This window comes from Misgurnus anguillicaudatus, chromosome 18 (assembly GCF_027580225.2).
Source record: "Misgurnus anguillicaudatus chromosome 18, ASM2758022v2, whole genome shotgun sequence".
NCBI lineage: Eukaryota > Metazoa > Chordata > Actinopteri > Cypriniformes > Cobitidae > Misgurnus > Misgurnus anguillicaudatus.
Window position 1 is genome coordinate 20,350,987 of NC_073354.2, and position 14,968 is coordinate 20,365,954.

At 37.7% G+C, this 14,968-nt stretch overlaps 3 protein-coding genes across 3 annotated transcripts in view; 2 read left to right on the forward strand and 1 right to left on the reverse strand.

Moving 5' to 3' along the window:
- Window positions 1–14,654, reverse strand: part of exoc2 (exocyst complex component 2) — a 92,639-nt gene extending 77,985 nt beyond the window's left edge. Inside the window, exons 1-2 of the mRNA XM_073856041.1 lie at window positions 14,247–14,654; window positions 6,206–6,412 (exon numbers count right to left, since the gene is read on the reverse strand). The gene's annotated coding sequence lies outside the window, so the exon portion shown is untranslated. The remainder of the gene's footprint in view (window positions 1–6,205; window positions 6,413–14,246) is intronic.
- On the forward strand, window positions 133–2,831 carry foxf2b (forkhead box F2b). The gene is made up of 2 exons (XM_055186813.2): window positions 133–1,498; window positions 2,308–2,831. Exons 1-2 carry the CDS (start codon window positions 562–564, stop codon window positions 2,481–2,483), a joined length of 1,113 nt encoding a protein of 370 aa, XP_055042788.2. The 5' UTR covers window positions 133–561; the 3' UTR covers window positions 2,484–2,831.
- On the forward strand, window positions 8,403–10,377 carry foxc1b (forkhead box C1b). The gene has a single exon (XM_055186808.2). It carries the CDS (start codon window positions 8,696–8,698, stop codon window positions 9,995–9,997), a length of 1,302 nt encoding a protein of 433 aa, XP_055042783.1. The 5' UTR covers window positions 8,403–8,695; the 3' UTR covers window positions 9,998–10,377.
- Window positions 14,655–14,968: the final 314 nt, after the last annotated feature.

Here is a 14,968-nt window from a genome sequence, read left to right on the forward strand (position 1 = left end):
TGCTAGGAAACTGACAGATTGAGGGACATTGCGCGGAGGACTGTGGATGTAGATGAGTTTGCAGGGGTCTGAGTGTTTAAGGGGTGGATGAGGCGGAGAGGAGGAGCGATTCCAAGTGCGCAAGGCACAGGGAGTTATTGAGTGATTGGCTGTCGGGTTTTGTTTAGTTCAGGGATCTGCACGAACTCAGTCTTTCCGTTTCTTTCTCTAAAAGGAATTACAGCCACCCGGACCAGCAATGCAAGAAAGAACAATAGCAAAACAACTTGATATTGACTACGAAAACGCTTGACTTCAATGGCACAAGAGTACATATCACTTGGATGTATTATTGTCTCACGTTCGTAAGGATTCGGTTCATGCGTAATTTCTAGGAGTACTCCTGAAAGAGGACAGCTAAGTTAACTTTCTTAACGGTACTTAAAGAGATGTATTAAGTTGTTGCTCTGAGTCTTGGTATTGGTTATCATATAAATAGATTTTTTGGAGCTTTGCGTATTTTTATCTTTCTGTGAACGTCATTGGCCAGCTGAGTTTCATTCGTACGTCAGCGCGGGACAGATGACGACTGAGAGCTCTCACGAAGCAATGGGGTCGACGCCCCCATTGAGGACCAGTCCAGCGTCCATCGCGCTGCATCCCGGACTGATGAACTCGTTGGGTGGCGTGGAGGAGCATGGCGTAGTGTCCAAGAGCAAAAAAAGCAGTTCAGGACTGCGACGGCCGGAAAAACCGCCCTATTCTTACATTGCTCTCATTGTGATGGCAATTCAGAGCGCACCAAGCAAGCGACTTACACTTAGTGAGATTTACCAGTTCTTGCAAACGCGCTTCCCCTTTTTCCGGGGCTCTTATCAGGGCTGGAAAAACTCCGTTCGCCACAATTTGTCTCTAAACGAGTGTTTCATTAAACTACCAAAGGGACTTGGGCGACCTGGAAAGGGACATTATTGGACTATAGACCCCACCAGTGAGTTTATGTTCGAAGAAGGATCATTTCGGAGAAGACCGCGAGGATTTCGGAGAAAATGTCAGGCCATGAAACCCATGTACCGAATGATGAACGGCCTTGGGTTCGGTTCCGCCATTTTACCTCAAAGCTTTGATTACCAACATCCCACCCACAGCAGTGGCTATAACCTTGACCTGTCTGGCAATGGGTATGAGTCAATTAGCAGTAACCATCACACTCACATGTCCCCCGGCTCCAGACATGGCTATATGGCCAGCTGCCCGGTCCCGGGAAACGGGGAGTACGGCGGAGATAGCAACACCAGTCCGGTTCCGTCTTCTCCTGCAATAGCGAGCGCGCATGAAGGCCACTCGCCGTATTCCGAAAGCATTCCTCTCTGGGCTTCATCGAGCTCCCCATACCTAAAACAGCCGACTGTCAACTCGAGCAATTCGGGGTCCACAGGGCAACATCCAGGCATTTTCAGCTACTCTCTGGAGCAGGGTTATATACAACAAAGCGCGAGAGAAAACACAGATATGGCAGGTAAAAAAACTTCTTAGAAGTCAAGAGATTCACATCAAAGAACAATAATTTAAAATATACATTTATTTCTTACATTTTTATAAACTGTACAATATTTTCCCACTACAATAACATATTCTGCAACAGAAAGTGTCTGTGGATGTCAAATGATCTTTATAAAACCAAACACTCATCAAGAATGGCTTATTTTTTTAGGAACCTTCAATTTTAAGAATGTAATTACCTACAAATTTTCATGTGCAATACATTTTTGTTGAAGCATATTTTCTCTACAAATTCCGATTTAAACATCACACTGGGGTCAATATCACACGTCAAAACTCTTTTGATCTAGAAGCATGACCAAGCAGCCGGCAAGCAGCTGTTGAAAATCATTTCTGTAACGAATATGAATATACTGTAGTGGAAAAAGTGACAGAAATGAACTCGTAAAAGGTCAAGTAAATAGGCTAACTTTTAACTGTACCAAATGTTTTACATCTTAAAATTGAATGAATCTTTTAATTTGGGCAGAAAAAGTTTCGACACCATTTGCCATCTAAAATATTCTTGGTTTTTCAGTAATAAGACGAGAAATATTTTATTTAAATAATATATTTTAGAATAATAGAAATATTTTAATTATAGACCTGCGATTAAAAAAAAATATTTCGTCTATTTAAACGATTATAAAACTTTACAGTGTGTGCGATTTTATGTCTGTTAAGAATCAATAAAACTATTTTATTGTTATTATAAACCCAGCATAATTTTAAATTCGATTTGCAAATGTATTTACTTGTGTTTATTGTGCATGTATGTTTCCCCAGTGGGTATATCGCGCTATCCAACACATTCATCCCCCGTCGGAGAACGAAAGGACTTCGTGCTGAATTTTAACGGGATTTCATCGTTCCACCCTTCAGCTGGGGGATATTATCATCACCATCACCATCATCACCATCATCAGAGCATGCACCAAGACGTCAAACCTTGTGTAATGTAGGCCGTCTGTTGTGATGTCATTTGTACAAAGATAAGCACTTGATTAACTAAGCTTAAGAGAATTCATGAAGCTTATTGAAGGATTAGCATATTATATAGTGTAGACACGCAAAATGTTTGCAAATGTTTTCCTAAACAAGCGGAAAAAACCCGACATGAATAATCCACAGAGCGTCGAGCCTGCACTATCTTGCCAATAAATGTCCGTTCATTGAATTCATGGACTGACCATTTTGCTGTGCCTTGTGATTAAATGTCAATAGAGATTGAATTAAGCACATGTAACCGTATTTTACTTAATCTGTACAGTGCAATGATGTTAACTAGTAATAAAAACATTTCAAGAAAAGTAATGTGTTTATTTGCCTGACTGACATGTGAGCGACTACAACCAATATCATTGTGTTAATAATTATAATAATAATAACAAATATCAGACGTATAATCTGATACATGTAGGCCTACAATCTGTCTCGAAAATTCAAAAATGCGTCTGAAAAAAAAACCTAAATGAAAATGACCAAAATATGACATTAGGAAATTATATATAAAATAACCGATTGACAATTTTACGTGTCATTAAATGCGAACAGAAATTGAATGTTGAACAATCATATTTAACTCAATCTGTACAAAGCCGACGTTTGCGTTTGGTGCGTATTAGGCCTACCTCACAAAAATAATCACATTTGTGGCATTTTACAATTTACCATACTGCAATTTATATTTGTAAAAAAAGTATCTGTTAATATACGTCTTAAGCCAGACAAAGTTTTATATTAATTGACTGTTGAATAAAATTAGTTTCGCATAAGCTATAATTACACTGTAAAAATTAGCTGTAATTATACAGCTGGTTGCCAGTAAGTTACTGTAGATGATAAAGACTGAAAATATTTCATGTTCATTTAACTTTGAACAAACTGTTGCCAGTAAAAAACATAAATGTAAAATCTACAGTAAGTTACTGGCAGCTAGTTGCCAGTAATACCCAGTAATACTGTAATAATTTATACAGAATTTTTTACAGTGTAGGTCTTATAGCTCACATTATCTGTTTTTTTTTATTTATGTCTGTATTACACACACAAAAAACAAATAAATCAAAATTAGTCGCAGCGCACTGAACATATTTTACACGGCGCTTGCTGAAATAGGCCTATTTATCCAGCACAAAGATTTTGGATGAATGCAAAAGACTTAAATGCATGATGGTAGTTTTGTACTTGACATAACTGATACATTGTACAATGAAAGTGTTTTTAACAAAAGGTTAACTGATAAAATTATTCACGTCACTCTCAGTCAGTAAAGCCAGTGTATAGATGATACTCTAGCACCATCTAGCGGTGAATATCTGTACCTTCACGCAGTTAATAAACCCAATGACTGCCACTGCCAGTGATCCTAATCTTATAAACACAGTTGCATTTCTGGAGCCAGTATTTGGAAAGATAACAATAAGACATTTATGGCTACTAATAAACACGGATAAAACCCATAGCCACATTTATCCACATCAATCGCACCCATCGTCAAAACAGAGGGATCTTCCAAGAAAATACAAAGCATCATTATTAAAGCATGATATAGGAGGTATACTGCACTGCACAACACGAGTGTGCAAGCTCATGCTTATAGTCTCTTATAAGAAGCAATTACAAGCTCTCAATACATACGATAATGTGTTTAGTGCAGCAAAACGGACTGAAGAAACCTTCCAAGGGTCATAAAGAACATAATGAGTCAAGAATATTATGATTCGCCATTACTCTAATCTGGGGGATAAACAGCTAATCTGGATAACTGGAGTGTGCATTTGTTCCAGAACTAAACGGAAAAGTTGCTGAACGATACTAATGGAGAGCAAATTGGGGTGGCACTCAAAACTACGTCACGCAGCTTAAATAAATCTAATTGAAAAGAAAAAAAATCCTTATCCTGTACAAACTGGTTGCCGAATTCATTCATTATGGACGTTTGTTTCATGCTCCTCTTCCCACATGCCATAAAAACAGTGCACCAGATGTGTACACAAGGTCTTTGTAAAGCAGAGAGTTCATTGCTGATTGACTGTTAAACAAAGACACATTCAAAGAAGAAAGTATTTCCAAGCTTTTGTAAATTATGTCTTCAAGTCTTTTGGATTTAGGTTTTGTTTATAGCAAGGACTGTTACAGCGGTATAAACAAAGTCCAGGAATCAGCGTTTGGTCACTTGGACATTTATGGGGTTATTATTTTCATTACCACTGCACTTCTACACTTGGTTATTTCCAACCCAGTGTTGGGTAAACAAGGGACGAACCCATCCCGTTAGGTTAAATTAACCCAGATTTTTTTTATATTTGACCAAACAATGCAAAAAAACTGCATTATGAATTATATTAATATATAATACAAATCATATTATTTAATTGCTTACATCATTTTTATAAATATCTAATATAAATATCTTATTGGACTTTTGAAATGCACTTTTGAAAAGGTCTGTTTGAGAGAAATTTTAAGGACAGTGTCGCGGCAACAAACTGGGTGCGTTTTACGCACAAAAGACTTATACTGGACATGTATATTATTTCCTTTCAGTATATAAGAGAGATATACTGGTGAAAAAACATAATCTTGGAGTAACTGTTGATTTAAAAATCGTCAAACCAAAATTGTATTTGATTCGAAAATGACTTGGCAGCATTCTGAGCTGTGTGCTGTAACTAATAATTACATAATTTGACCTCATATGAAAAATATCTTGCATTGTATGGTAACTCTATGAATGGTTAACAGATAAACAACCAATTAATTATCAAAACTGCATATAAGTCAATCATTTATGCATTTTGCAGATGCCTTTAACCACAGTGCATTCAAGGCAGGCTTCACTTTTAGCTTTTGATAGTTTGTTTTCCATTGCATTTGGCATTGCCCTCAACTCTATTAGTTAAGCTTTAACCTGTATCAGACTAAGTAACTCAAATTACAATCCCATATGATCTCTGTCTTTAATTTTCAAAGCAGTGTTTAAATAGTGGAAAATCACAGTAGTTGCTAAAATAACTGCAAATAATAGCCGTCCCCCAAATATTCCCCTACAGGGTCTTTTGAATTATAAAATAATAATTCTTTGTAGCTTTCATTAATACAGTGCAAAATGTTTTTGTTTCGTGTCTGTCTGTAATATCATTTTAATGACCTTTGAAAGCGTAAGCTTCAGCAAGCAAATCAAACGTTTCAGTTGAAGTAGAGCCCATATGAGCTCAGAGGGAACACATCTATTGAAGTCTGCCAACAAAAATAAACAAGACTTACCCTATGACAGTACAATACCACAGAACAGTGAAACTTCTCTCGCGTTTCCTTACCACACAATCTAAATGCGGTTGCTCTCAGTGACACGCTGCTGGTTTCAGAATATATCAAAGGGTGCCAGCCTAATTATTTTTCCTGGAGATTTATTATATTTATTTTTTCTTCAGAATTTGGTTCAAATTATGTTGTCAAATCTATGTAGTGTTATGTAAAGCGTATTTCAGGATTGCATTTCAACCACTGACTGATTTTCTAAAAGCTACAGCGTGCAGGCTTTACCAGGAATGTGTGCAGGTGACGTGAGTGACATCAGTTCCTAAAAAGCTTCATGTACGTCACACTCATGAATAATGCAGATTTTAGGCAGCTGGCAATGGAACAAGCTTTAAGGTCATTAGCTGACTGCATCTCTTACCCATTCACTGTGTAGTGAATCATGTTGTTTAGAAGAAGCTGGTGTGTGGTCTGCCTGTTCGCGTGCAGTCTGACATCTGTGGACCAGCGCAGTATCACATGCTGCTACTCTTCAGACGCAAAAGAAGCACCACCTCCAGAGATCAATTTCTTACTGAAAGACTCATTCGGCACCATTATGCAAACTGTTCAGCCTTATGAAGGAACCCTGCATTAAAAAACACATCATTAATCCTGATGTTTTCATTTATATAGGCTATAATTGCCTGTGTCAATACTATGTAATTATGTATATAATTGACATAATTAAAACATTAATTACATATACATTGGAGCAAATCTGTACACACTAAGAAATATACATACATATTAAAAAAAAAGCTTTTGGGTGCTTGAACACAATGACCACAAGGGGGCGACGAATGACTGGGACACACATGTAGCAGGTGAATTTGGCCAACAATAAACATCTGTTAACAGTTGCTTGCAGCACCGGGCCAAATTGATCTAATACCGAAGGACATGGGAGATCTTAGATAGGAAATTAAAGCAAGGATAAAAAGGAAGCTTCCAGGTCAAAACAAATGTAACCGATTTCTTAACAGTAACTTTCAAATTAAGTAAAATTATATCCTTATTATATACATGTTTACTAAATATATATCCTTATAGTACAATTAAATCCAAAACCAAATATTTGTCATAAAAATCTTCACAATGTTTTTTTCAAGAACTTAATGAATAATGCTTAGTGACATTAACCATTTTCATCATTGTTGCTACGTTAATACAAAAAAGATTATACATTTCCATTAACTAATGAATCCAACTTTTTAAATATTAAAAAGTCAGTAAACAAACTTATTATTATTGTTGGTCAGTGAAATAAATAGTTATTAAGTTGCTTTTAATTGTTGTAAGTAATAGTAAGGTGGTGATGTTGTATAATATTTGTATTAAATATAAATATAAATATAAATATATATATATATATATATATATATATATATATATATATATATATATATATATATATATATATATATATATATATATATATATATATATATATATATATATATATATTTATATATAAATTATTTGTTGTATATATATTTTTAATTCCAATAAGTTTCTGAGTATTTCTTACTTTTATTATTACAAAGTGTTCAAAGAAATATATATAAATACCCTGCTCTGTTTCCAGTAGCATTGCAAATAAGCAACACATTCATTTAATTGGATTTTACATTAAGAAAGGAGATTTCAGAAGCTTCACTTGATTTACATTAATAGGGAAAAAGAGGAAAATGTTTAGGACAAAAAACAATCCATGTGACACTTCAACTCCAGCTTTCATGAATCAGGAATGCAATGTTTTAATGCATGAAGACAATTAAAACGGCACTAAGCTGCTAGTAAACCTGCTGACAAATAATCGCTATATAAGCACCATTTGGGCGACTTCACACCAAACCAAAAAGGACATATTGCCTCATTAACATGACCGGTACTGACACCTTTTGGCCTTCAGAATTTAAGCTCGCTCCAACGCAGCACATTTGTTCCCTAAAACCAAATTTAGCCCACTATCCAGTGAATCTATAAGTTCCAATTTAACTCAGTCACGCGGGCGGGAGACGAAAATATGTTACATTTTTATATTTAGCAAACGATTTTATAGTGACCTGGGCTGCATACAAGCTATATATTTTTATCAACATGTGTGTTCCGTGGGTATCCAATCCAACCCACAACCTTTGCGCTTTTACGCAATGCTTCACCAAATGAGCAGCTATTTTGGTTTTTAAAAAAGCAGCTAGGCTACAAACCACAAACATATCGTTACAAGAATAAAAAATGATTTACTTCGTTTACGTCATACTGATCAGGGCACCTTGTTATTACAATTTACAGTACTTTAAGACAAAATGTGTCGTATTAAATCCTATAACCATGTCATCAGCTATATATACACTCGTCAATTTCCTAATTTTGCGATGTATTTGTTTAACCTGAGGATATATGCATTTTCTGTTAACATTTTTAGTCTTAACTCAACTATAGGCTATGTGTATGTATACCCACAGGAAAAGGTCTCCGGGTGCAGCCTTTCCACAAACAGCCTCGCGAGCGCTTATTGGTCGTGAGACGCGCGCGGGGCGGAGCGCTTGCGCAGCCAAAAGGCTGAATTGGTAATTCGGTGAAAAAGTCCCTGTGAAGTGACGGATGCGGGAAGTTCACAGGTTTTCCCTATTCACCGACTTCTCCACGTAAGACATTTTGCTTCTTGCCTTGCAAGGCTGAGACCCGAAAACCAACTCTGGATAAAAGTTTCAAGACGACACACTGAAGGAAAGGTGTAAGTGGAGAACTCTGGAATTCTTTGAGTACTTCTGGCTTCTTTTTTCCTGAAGTGAACAACGACTTCTGGCTAGTTTTTATCCAGATTTTTCATCCGTGGTAGGAGAGGTTTGGAGAGAGGGGTACGATGCAGGCGCGCTACCCCGTGTCCAGTCCAAGCCCTCTAGGCGTAGTGCCTTATATCACCGGAGAGCAGGGGTTTTATCGAGCCGCGGCCGGTGGAGGATATACCGGTATGCCTGCGCCTATGAGTATGTACTCTCATGCCGCGCACGAGCAGTATCCCAGTGGGATGGCGCGCGCCTATGGGCCATACGCCCCTGCGCAACAGCCCAAGGACATGGTGAAGCCTCCATACAGCTACATTGCGCTGATCACAATGGCTATACAGAACTCAGCCGATAAAAAGATCACGTTGAATGGGATCTATCAGTTTATCATGGAGCGTTTTCCATTTTACCGGGACAATAAGCAAGGCTGGCAGAATAGCATACGGCATAATCTATCACTAAATGAGTGCTTCGTCAAAGTCCCGCGAGATGATAAGAAGCCAGGTAAAGGCAGCTACTGGACCCTAGACCCGGACTCGTATAATATGTTTGAAAACGGCAGCTTCTTGCGACGAAGGCGCCGCTTCAAGAAGAAGGATGTGGTGAAGGATAAAGAGGAGCGGGAACGACAGGGCAAAGAAACCCCGGGACAAGCATGCGAGCAAGAATCACAGCAGCCGGTGAAGCTCCGGGAAATCAAGACGGAGAACGGGGCCTGCACGCCTCCGCATGACAGCACTCCACCCCTCAGTACGGTGCCTAAAACTGAAAGTCCGGAGAGGAGCGGTGGAAGTGCGTGTAGCGGGAGTCCCCAAACGCAAACACCACAGCAAGGTTTTAGTATGGATACAATCATGGCAGGACTTCGAGGGTCCCCGCAGCACGGGGCAGAGCTCCCGGCCTCTCGAGCTGCTCTACCAGGCTCAGTGTCTCTGACCTACTCGCCATCACCCCAGCCCTCACATTACAGTCCACCCTGCGGCCAGCCCGCCACTTATCACTGCAATATGCAAGCGACGAGCCTTTACACGGGGGACCGGGGCCACGAGGATGACACTTTACCGGAATACACAAACACAACAAGCGCCTCCTCTATCTCACATCCCCATCAGAGCTCGAGTCAGGACAGCCAGCACTTGCAGCAGAACCGGCTCGCACCCTGGTACCTCAATCAGTCCGGAGAGCTGGGACACCTGAGCGCGAGCTACCCCGCGCAGCAGCAGAACTTTCATGCGGTGCGCGAGATGTTCGAGACGCAGCGGATAGCGCTGAACGGTTCGCCGGTGACCGGAAGCAATAGCTGTCAAATGGCTTTCCCGTCCAGTCAGCCACTCTACAGGGCTTCCGGAGCCTTTGTATACGACTGCAGCAAGTTCTGACCAAAAGTTTTATGAATTTCAAAATTGTTTAATATATATTTGTATTTCCCATGTGTTTTTGTAATTTAAGGAAACATTTAGGCAGTGAACTCGGGGTAATATGCGAGTTTGTGTTGGTAAGTAAAATAATTATGCTGTGGTCGTCTGACTGCACATAACCATTCGCTCCCTGCTCGTCAAAATGGACAAAAAGTAGAAAGTTTGTTAATTTATTTCATGTTATAGCAGGTGGACCATCTTTGTAAGAAAATGTCTTTAGTTATTTATAATCAATTCATTACAAAAAGGTAACGAGTGTACGACCGAGTTACTCTTTTTCACATATTTTGTTTTTAAATATCCAAAGTTATTATTTGTTAAATAAATTGACGTTTTTTGGAGTTAAACTCTCGAGTGATTTATCTATTTGTAATGCCTGTTGAAATCATTAGTCAAATGACTGTCAGAGCTTATTATTGATCAATTTAACAGAACAACGTCCCAAAAGCATGGAAAGAAAATCGTTTTTTTTAAAAACAAAAAGCAAGTGTGTGTCAATATTCCCATTTTCTAATAAAAATAACTTGCGCTTTGGAACATAACTTAATAAGACACTATGCTGACACAGGGGGCGGGAGGGACCCAGGGGGCAAAGGTTTAAAAACATCTGGAAATTATTATTTTTCACTTATACGCATGCAAGGAATCCGTATTCCCTGCATTAAAAATTGCATTGCTAATAACAAAACAGCAGCACACCAAAGCAATGCAATATTATTGTATTTCAAAGGCGCATTAAATCATTTTAATGTTCTGTAGTATAATGTCAAAATAAATAAAAATGTGTTTTCAATTGGGCACTCTTTATAACAGATCTTATCGCATCCACTTTGACCTCGTCCTCTCTTTTCCCAAAGACTCTTTAAAATCATAGCGCAACATTCTGCTGGATTTTCCAGAATGCATTACTCCATATTCACTCATCATTATTTTGTATATAAATTACCTGAATGTCCTGTATAATTTATTTCACAATCACGCTTCTAGTAATAAAGGTTACATAAAGTTTGTAGTTTTATTTTGCTTTTGCAATGAATTATATTTTGGACTTAAATTTACACTGGTGTTCCAATATGAGGCCGCTAAATAGAGCGTTTTCCCCCGATTCTTTTTGAATATATAATTACAACTGTTGAGACTGATCTTTTATAATCTTGTTTAATGTAAACAAACATTGTATACCGGGGTTTAATAAAACATTTCATTTGTTAACACATAATAGATTAAAAAGCAGATAAACAGCACGTGATAGAATTGCTCTGGCCCAGATATGTTGAGCCAGTATTGTAAAATAAACGCTCGATTAGTGAGTATTTCAGACAGAACTTGCAAACAAAAATATTTTACTCGGTATGCGAGGATTGTGTTGACTTTTAAATTACTTTTTTAATATCTTACGGCCCATTACACAGAAGAATAATTAAACAAATACCACTGTTTTAACTCAGACCAAAAGCATTGCTGTTGTCAACTCAAACAAAGCACTATAGCCTAATTGAAAAATATTAATTAATAAATAAATGTTTAGTGCAATTAAATAAGATTTATTTTTTATGAAAAACTTAAGCGAAGCAGCTTCGCGTAATGTGTCAATAAACGTCAGCATAGAAGAAAACTAGCAGACCTTTGCTATTGCTTGAGTGCTGGGCCTTTGCGTACTTGTGGTGCACAGTTGTGTTTATTGGATGCATTACGAGTCCCGCAGCTTGTGTGCTGTTCCTGAGATTATATAAATGGCGTGATTAAATAAGATTTGGGCATGACTGAGTCACGGTTTGAAGTGGTCTCAAGTGTGAATCGAGAAAAACAAATCAGGGGTGACATGGACGAAGGGGTGAAGAGAGAAATCAAGAAAAAACATAACTAATGGAAAAATAAAGATTTTAAATAAAAGTTACACAAATACGTTTCTTTGTGTGCAGGGTCAGCCCGAGGCAACTTGACTTCGTATAAAGGGCTTAAGTGCCAAATGCATTACAGGTGGGAGAGGGCAGTGTTAAGGGCTCGTGGCAGTGAAAAGGTGTCTTTGTTGCGATCAACTGCGTGCTTCAGGCTTTCAAAGTTGCTTGAAGGGGGAATATGATATATCAGAGAGCTTTATACGTAACGAACACATTTTAACCAGATGCAGATCTTACAATATAACTGTGTTTATTTTAATGCGTGAAGTCCTGTGTGACATAGTTTGCTGTCTTTGTGTGTGCACAAATATTGCCCATTTATTCGCATAATTCTGTGAAAATTATGAGCTTTGTCAAGTGCAAGGAGGAGACAAGAGCATGCAATATTATATGCTAAATGCAGGAAATATTGCGCAACTCGCGCAAGGCTTGTTTTTTGGGTGCACAAATTTACCAGTAGGTTGATATTAACAGTTTGTGCTAATATAATATGATATAAACAATATATATGAATTATATTATAACAACAACACAGTACCAATAATAATATGTAGGTTTAGGATAAAAATACACATGCTCCCATATTTTAAAATTCAATGGATGTATTAATTTATTTAAAAATAAATTAAAACTCGGCGTAAAAATGATTTGATCGTGATAACACTGTAGTGTTAAAATTTACTAAAACCGTGGCCTACCTCTGGCGTAAATGATAGACAAAGCTGACAATGCAGTTTTTAGTAGGCCTGCAGTAGAAAGTATCATGTTTACGTTACGAAAATTAACTTAATCCCTGTTTTTTCTCCCAAACGACTGGACACAGGATTACAATTTTATTAATTTGCCGCACATAAAACTGCAATGAACACGTCCATCCAATATTTGTGTAAACAACGCTTTGCGCTCAATCTAGAAAAAAATTAGTTTATTTAGTATATTATTATTATAGTATAGTATAGTAGTCTTATAAAAAACCTTTATAACACACTGTATCGTCAATTCAATTAAAGTCAATAAAATTATAGATAGGCTACCAGTATTAATCTTTAGAAATTGATCAGTAATTAAAACATTCGCTTCGTAAACTACATATATGAAAAAACCCGATTTATTTCTAAATTTCTGATGCGTCTGAAAAAAATATATTATGCACTTAATTATAAATGACAAATTTTAAACTTAATAATTACAGACTAATATATTAATTTAATAGACTTAACAAATTACTTATAGACTATTACAAACCTATATTATTGATCTACGCCCAAACTGAAATTCCACAATAAAACTCGATACATAATGTTTCGTCTTTGAGAGAAGCATTAGGGGTCAATCATTTTGCTTGGAAAAAAAATAAACACGAGAAAGACTTAAACATCATATAACACGTAGCCTACAACAGACTGAATTTAAACAAAATCATTTTTATTCTGATTTTAATCGGAATTTTGAATGTGTGATAGTTTCTTATAGATTAAAATACAAAATAAAGACATATACTACCGGTAATGCTTCAGCAAATGCGATATATTAATAATTATCAAAAATATCAACTGCCATTGCAGTCAATTAAAATATTGATGCAAAATCATCAGGTAGACAAAATTACTAAACAAGACAGAATAACGAAATCATCACCAAACGTCACCTATAGTGCATTAATTTGACCCCAATGCTATTGATGAGATTAAATATCCTTCAAACAGCAAAATTGTAAAGATGTCATGACTTTTATAAGTCATCGAAAACTGTGCAACACCGTGAGACATTTTATTAGGCTAGTTTAAAAGAGTATCCATTTTATTAAGCTCGCCTTTAATGTTAATACGCCGTTAGTCGTTAAGGGCGAGAAAATACCAGTTTTTTTATTATTTATTCAAGTCACTAGACTTCTTTTGATACCTGAATTTATTTCTAACTTGAATTTACTGGAAATCCAATGTTTCCCAGTGCTTTTACGGGAACTTTAGCATGGTGGTCAAACCAAAGAGCAGAAAATTCCTCGCTCAAGCGTAAGAAATAAATTCGCTAGGACATATAACGCAGTTAGTGGCCTGTGCACCTGTATGTGGTCGAGCTCGCGACCCTGGCCAGTGGAAAAGTGCTTTATGCGCCCGCGGAGCACCGAGGCACCGTCTGGTTCCAATCAGGCCCGAGCACACTGGCGCGCTGTTTAGGGCTCTTAAATGGCACTCTAGATGCCTTTCTCAAAAACACAAATACCCACACATTGACTGCACTACCGCACGTCTTATAAAGGCAACTCAAACAACCCACTTTCTTTAGACGACTGTGTCAAATGATCTTACCAAGAATTTGGCACTTCGTTCAATGTCTGAGGCCTCTCGAGTAGTTTTAGTGACTGATTTTACCGCTTCTCTCTCCTCACGTGGAGGATTTGAGCCACGCTGACTGCGGTCTGTTGTTACGTTGATGAGGACGAGTGTGTCGCCGCTGCAAAAAAAAAAAAAAAAAAAAACACGCCGGAGGATTTTCATGGCGAGATGTTTTCACTGTCAGGCTTCAGTGGCCCAGCTGCGCCCGACGTCAGAGGTGATTAAACATGAGCCGTTTTACAAGGCCGAGTTACGGCTCCCTGAGCTGCGCGCGGTGGGCCCGTGCTGCTGGAGCATCTGGAATGGACGAGGCCTCGTGGACGCGCAGAAGAACACAAGAGCGCGGTTGTGCTCGGCGCGAGATGACCGCCACACAACCCGCGAGAGCTGGCACGAGCCACTTCCTGACGCAGTAAGCGTACATAACTTCTGAGGCGAAATAACATTATTTTTAAAAAACGACACAGGTTGCGATGCTTTAACCATGTAATTTTTAACATTTACTTATTTATTCAACTATATTGCGGTCGATTATGATTAATCGATATATTTATAAATAACAGGTAAAATGAGTCGGCTTTGGGTATTATCCATGTAAAGAGGTCCTAAATAAATGACCATGATAATCTTTCAACTTTGTCACATTTGGTCTGTTTGACTGAATTTAGCCACATTGTGTTGAAGCTCAAAAGTAG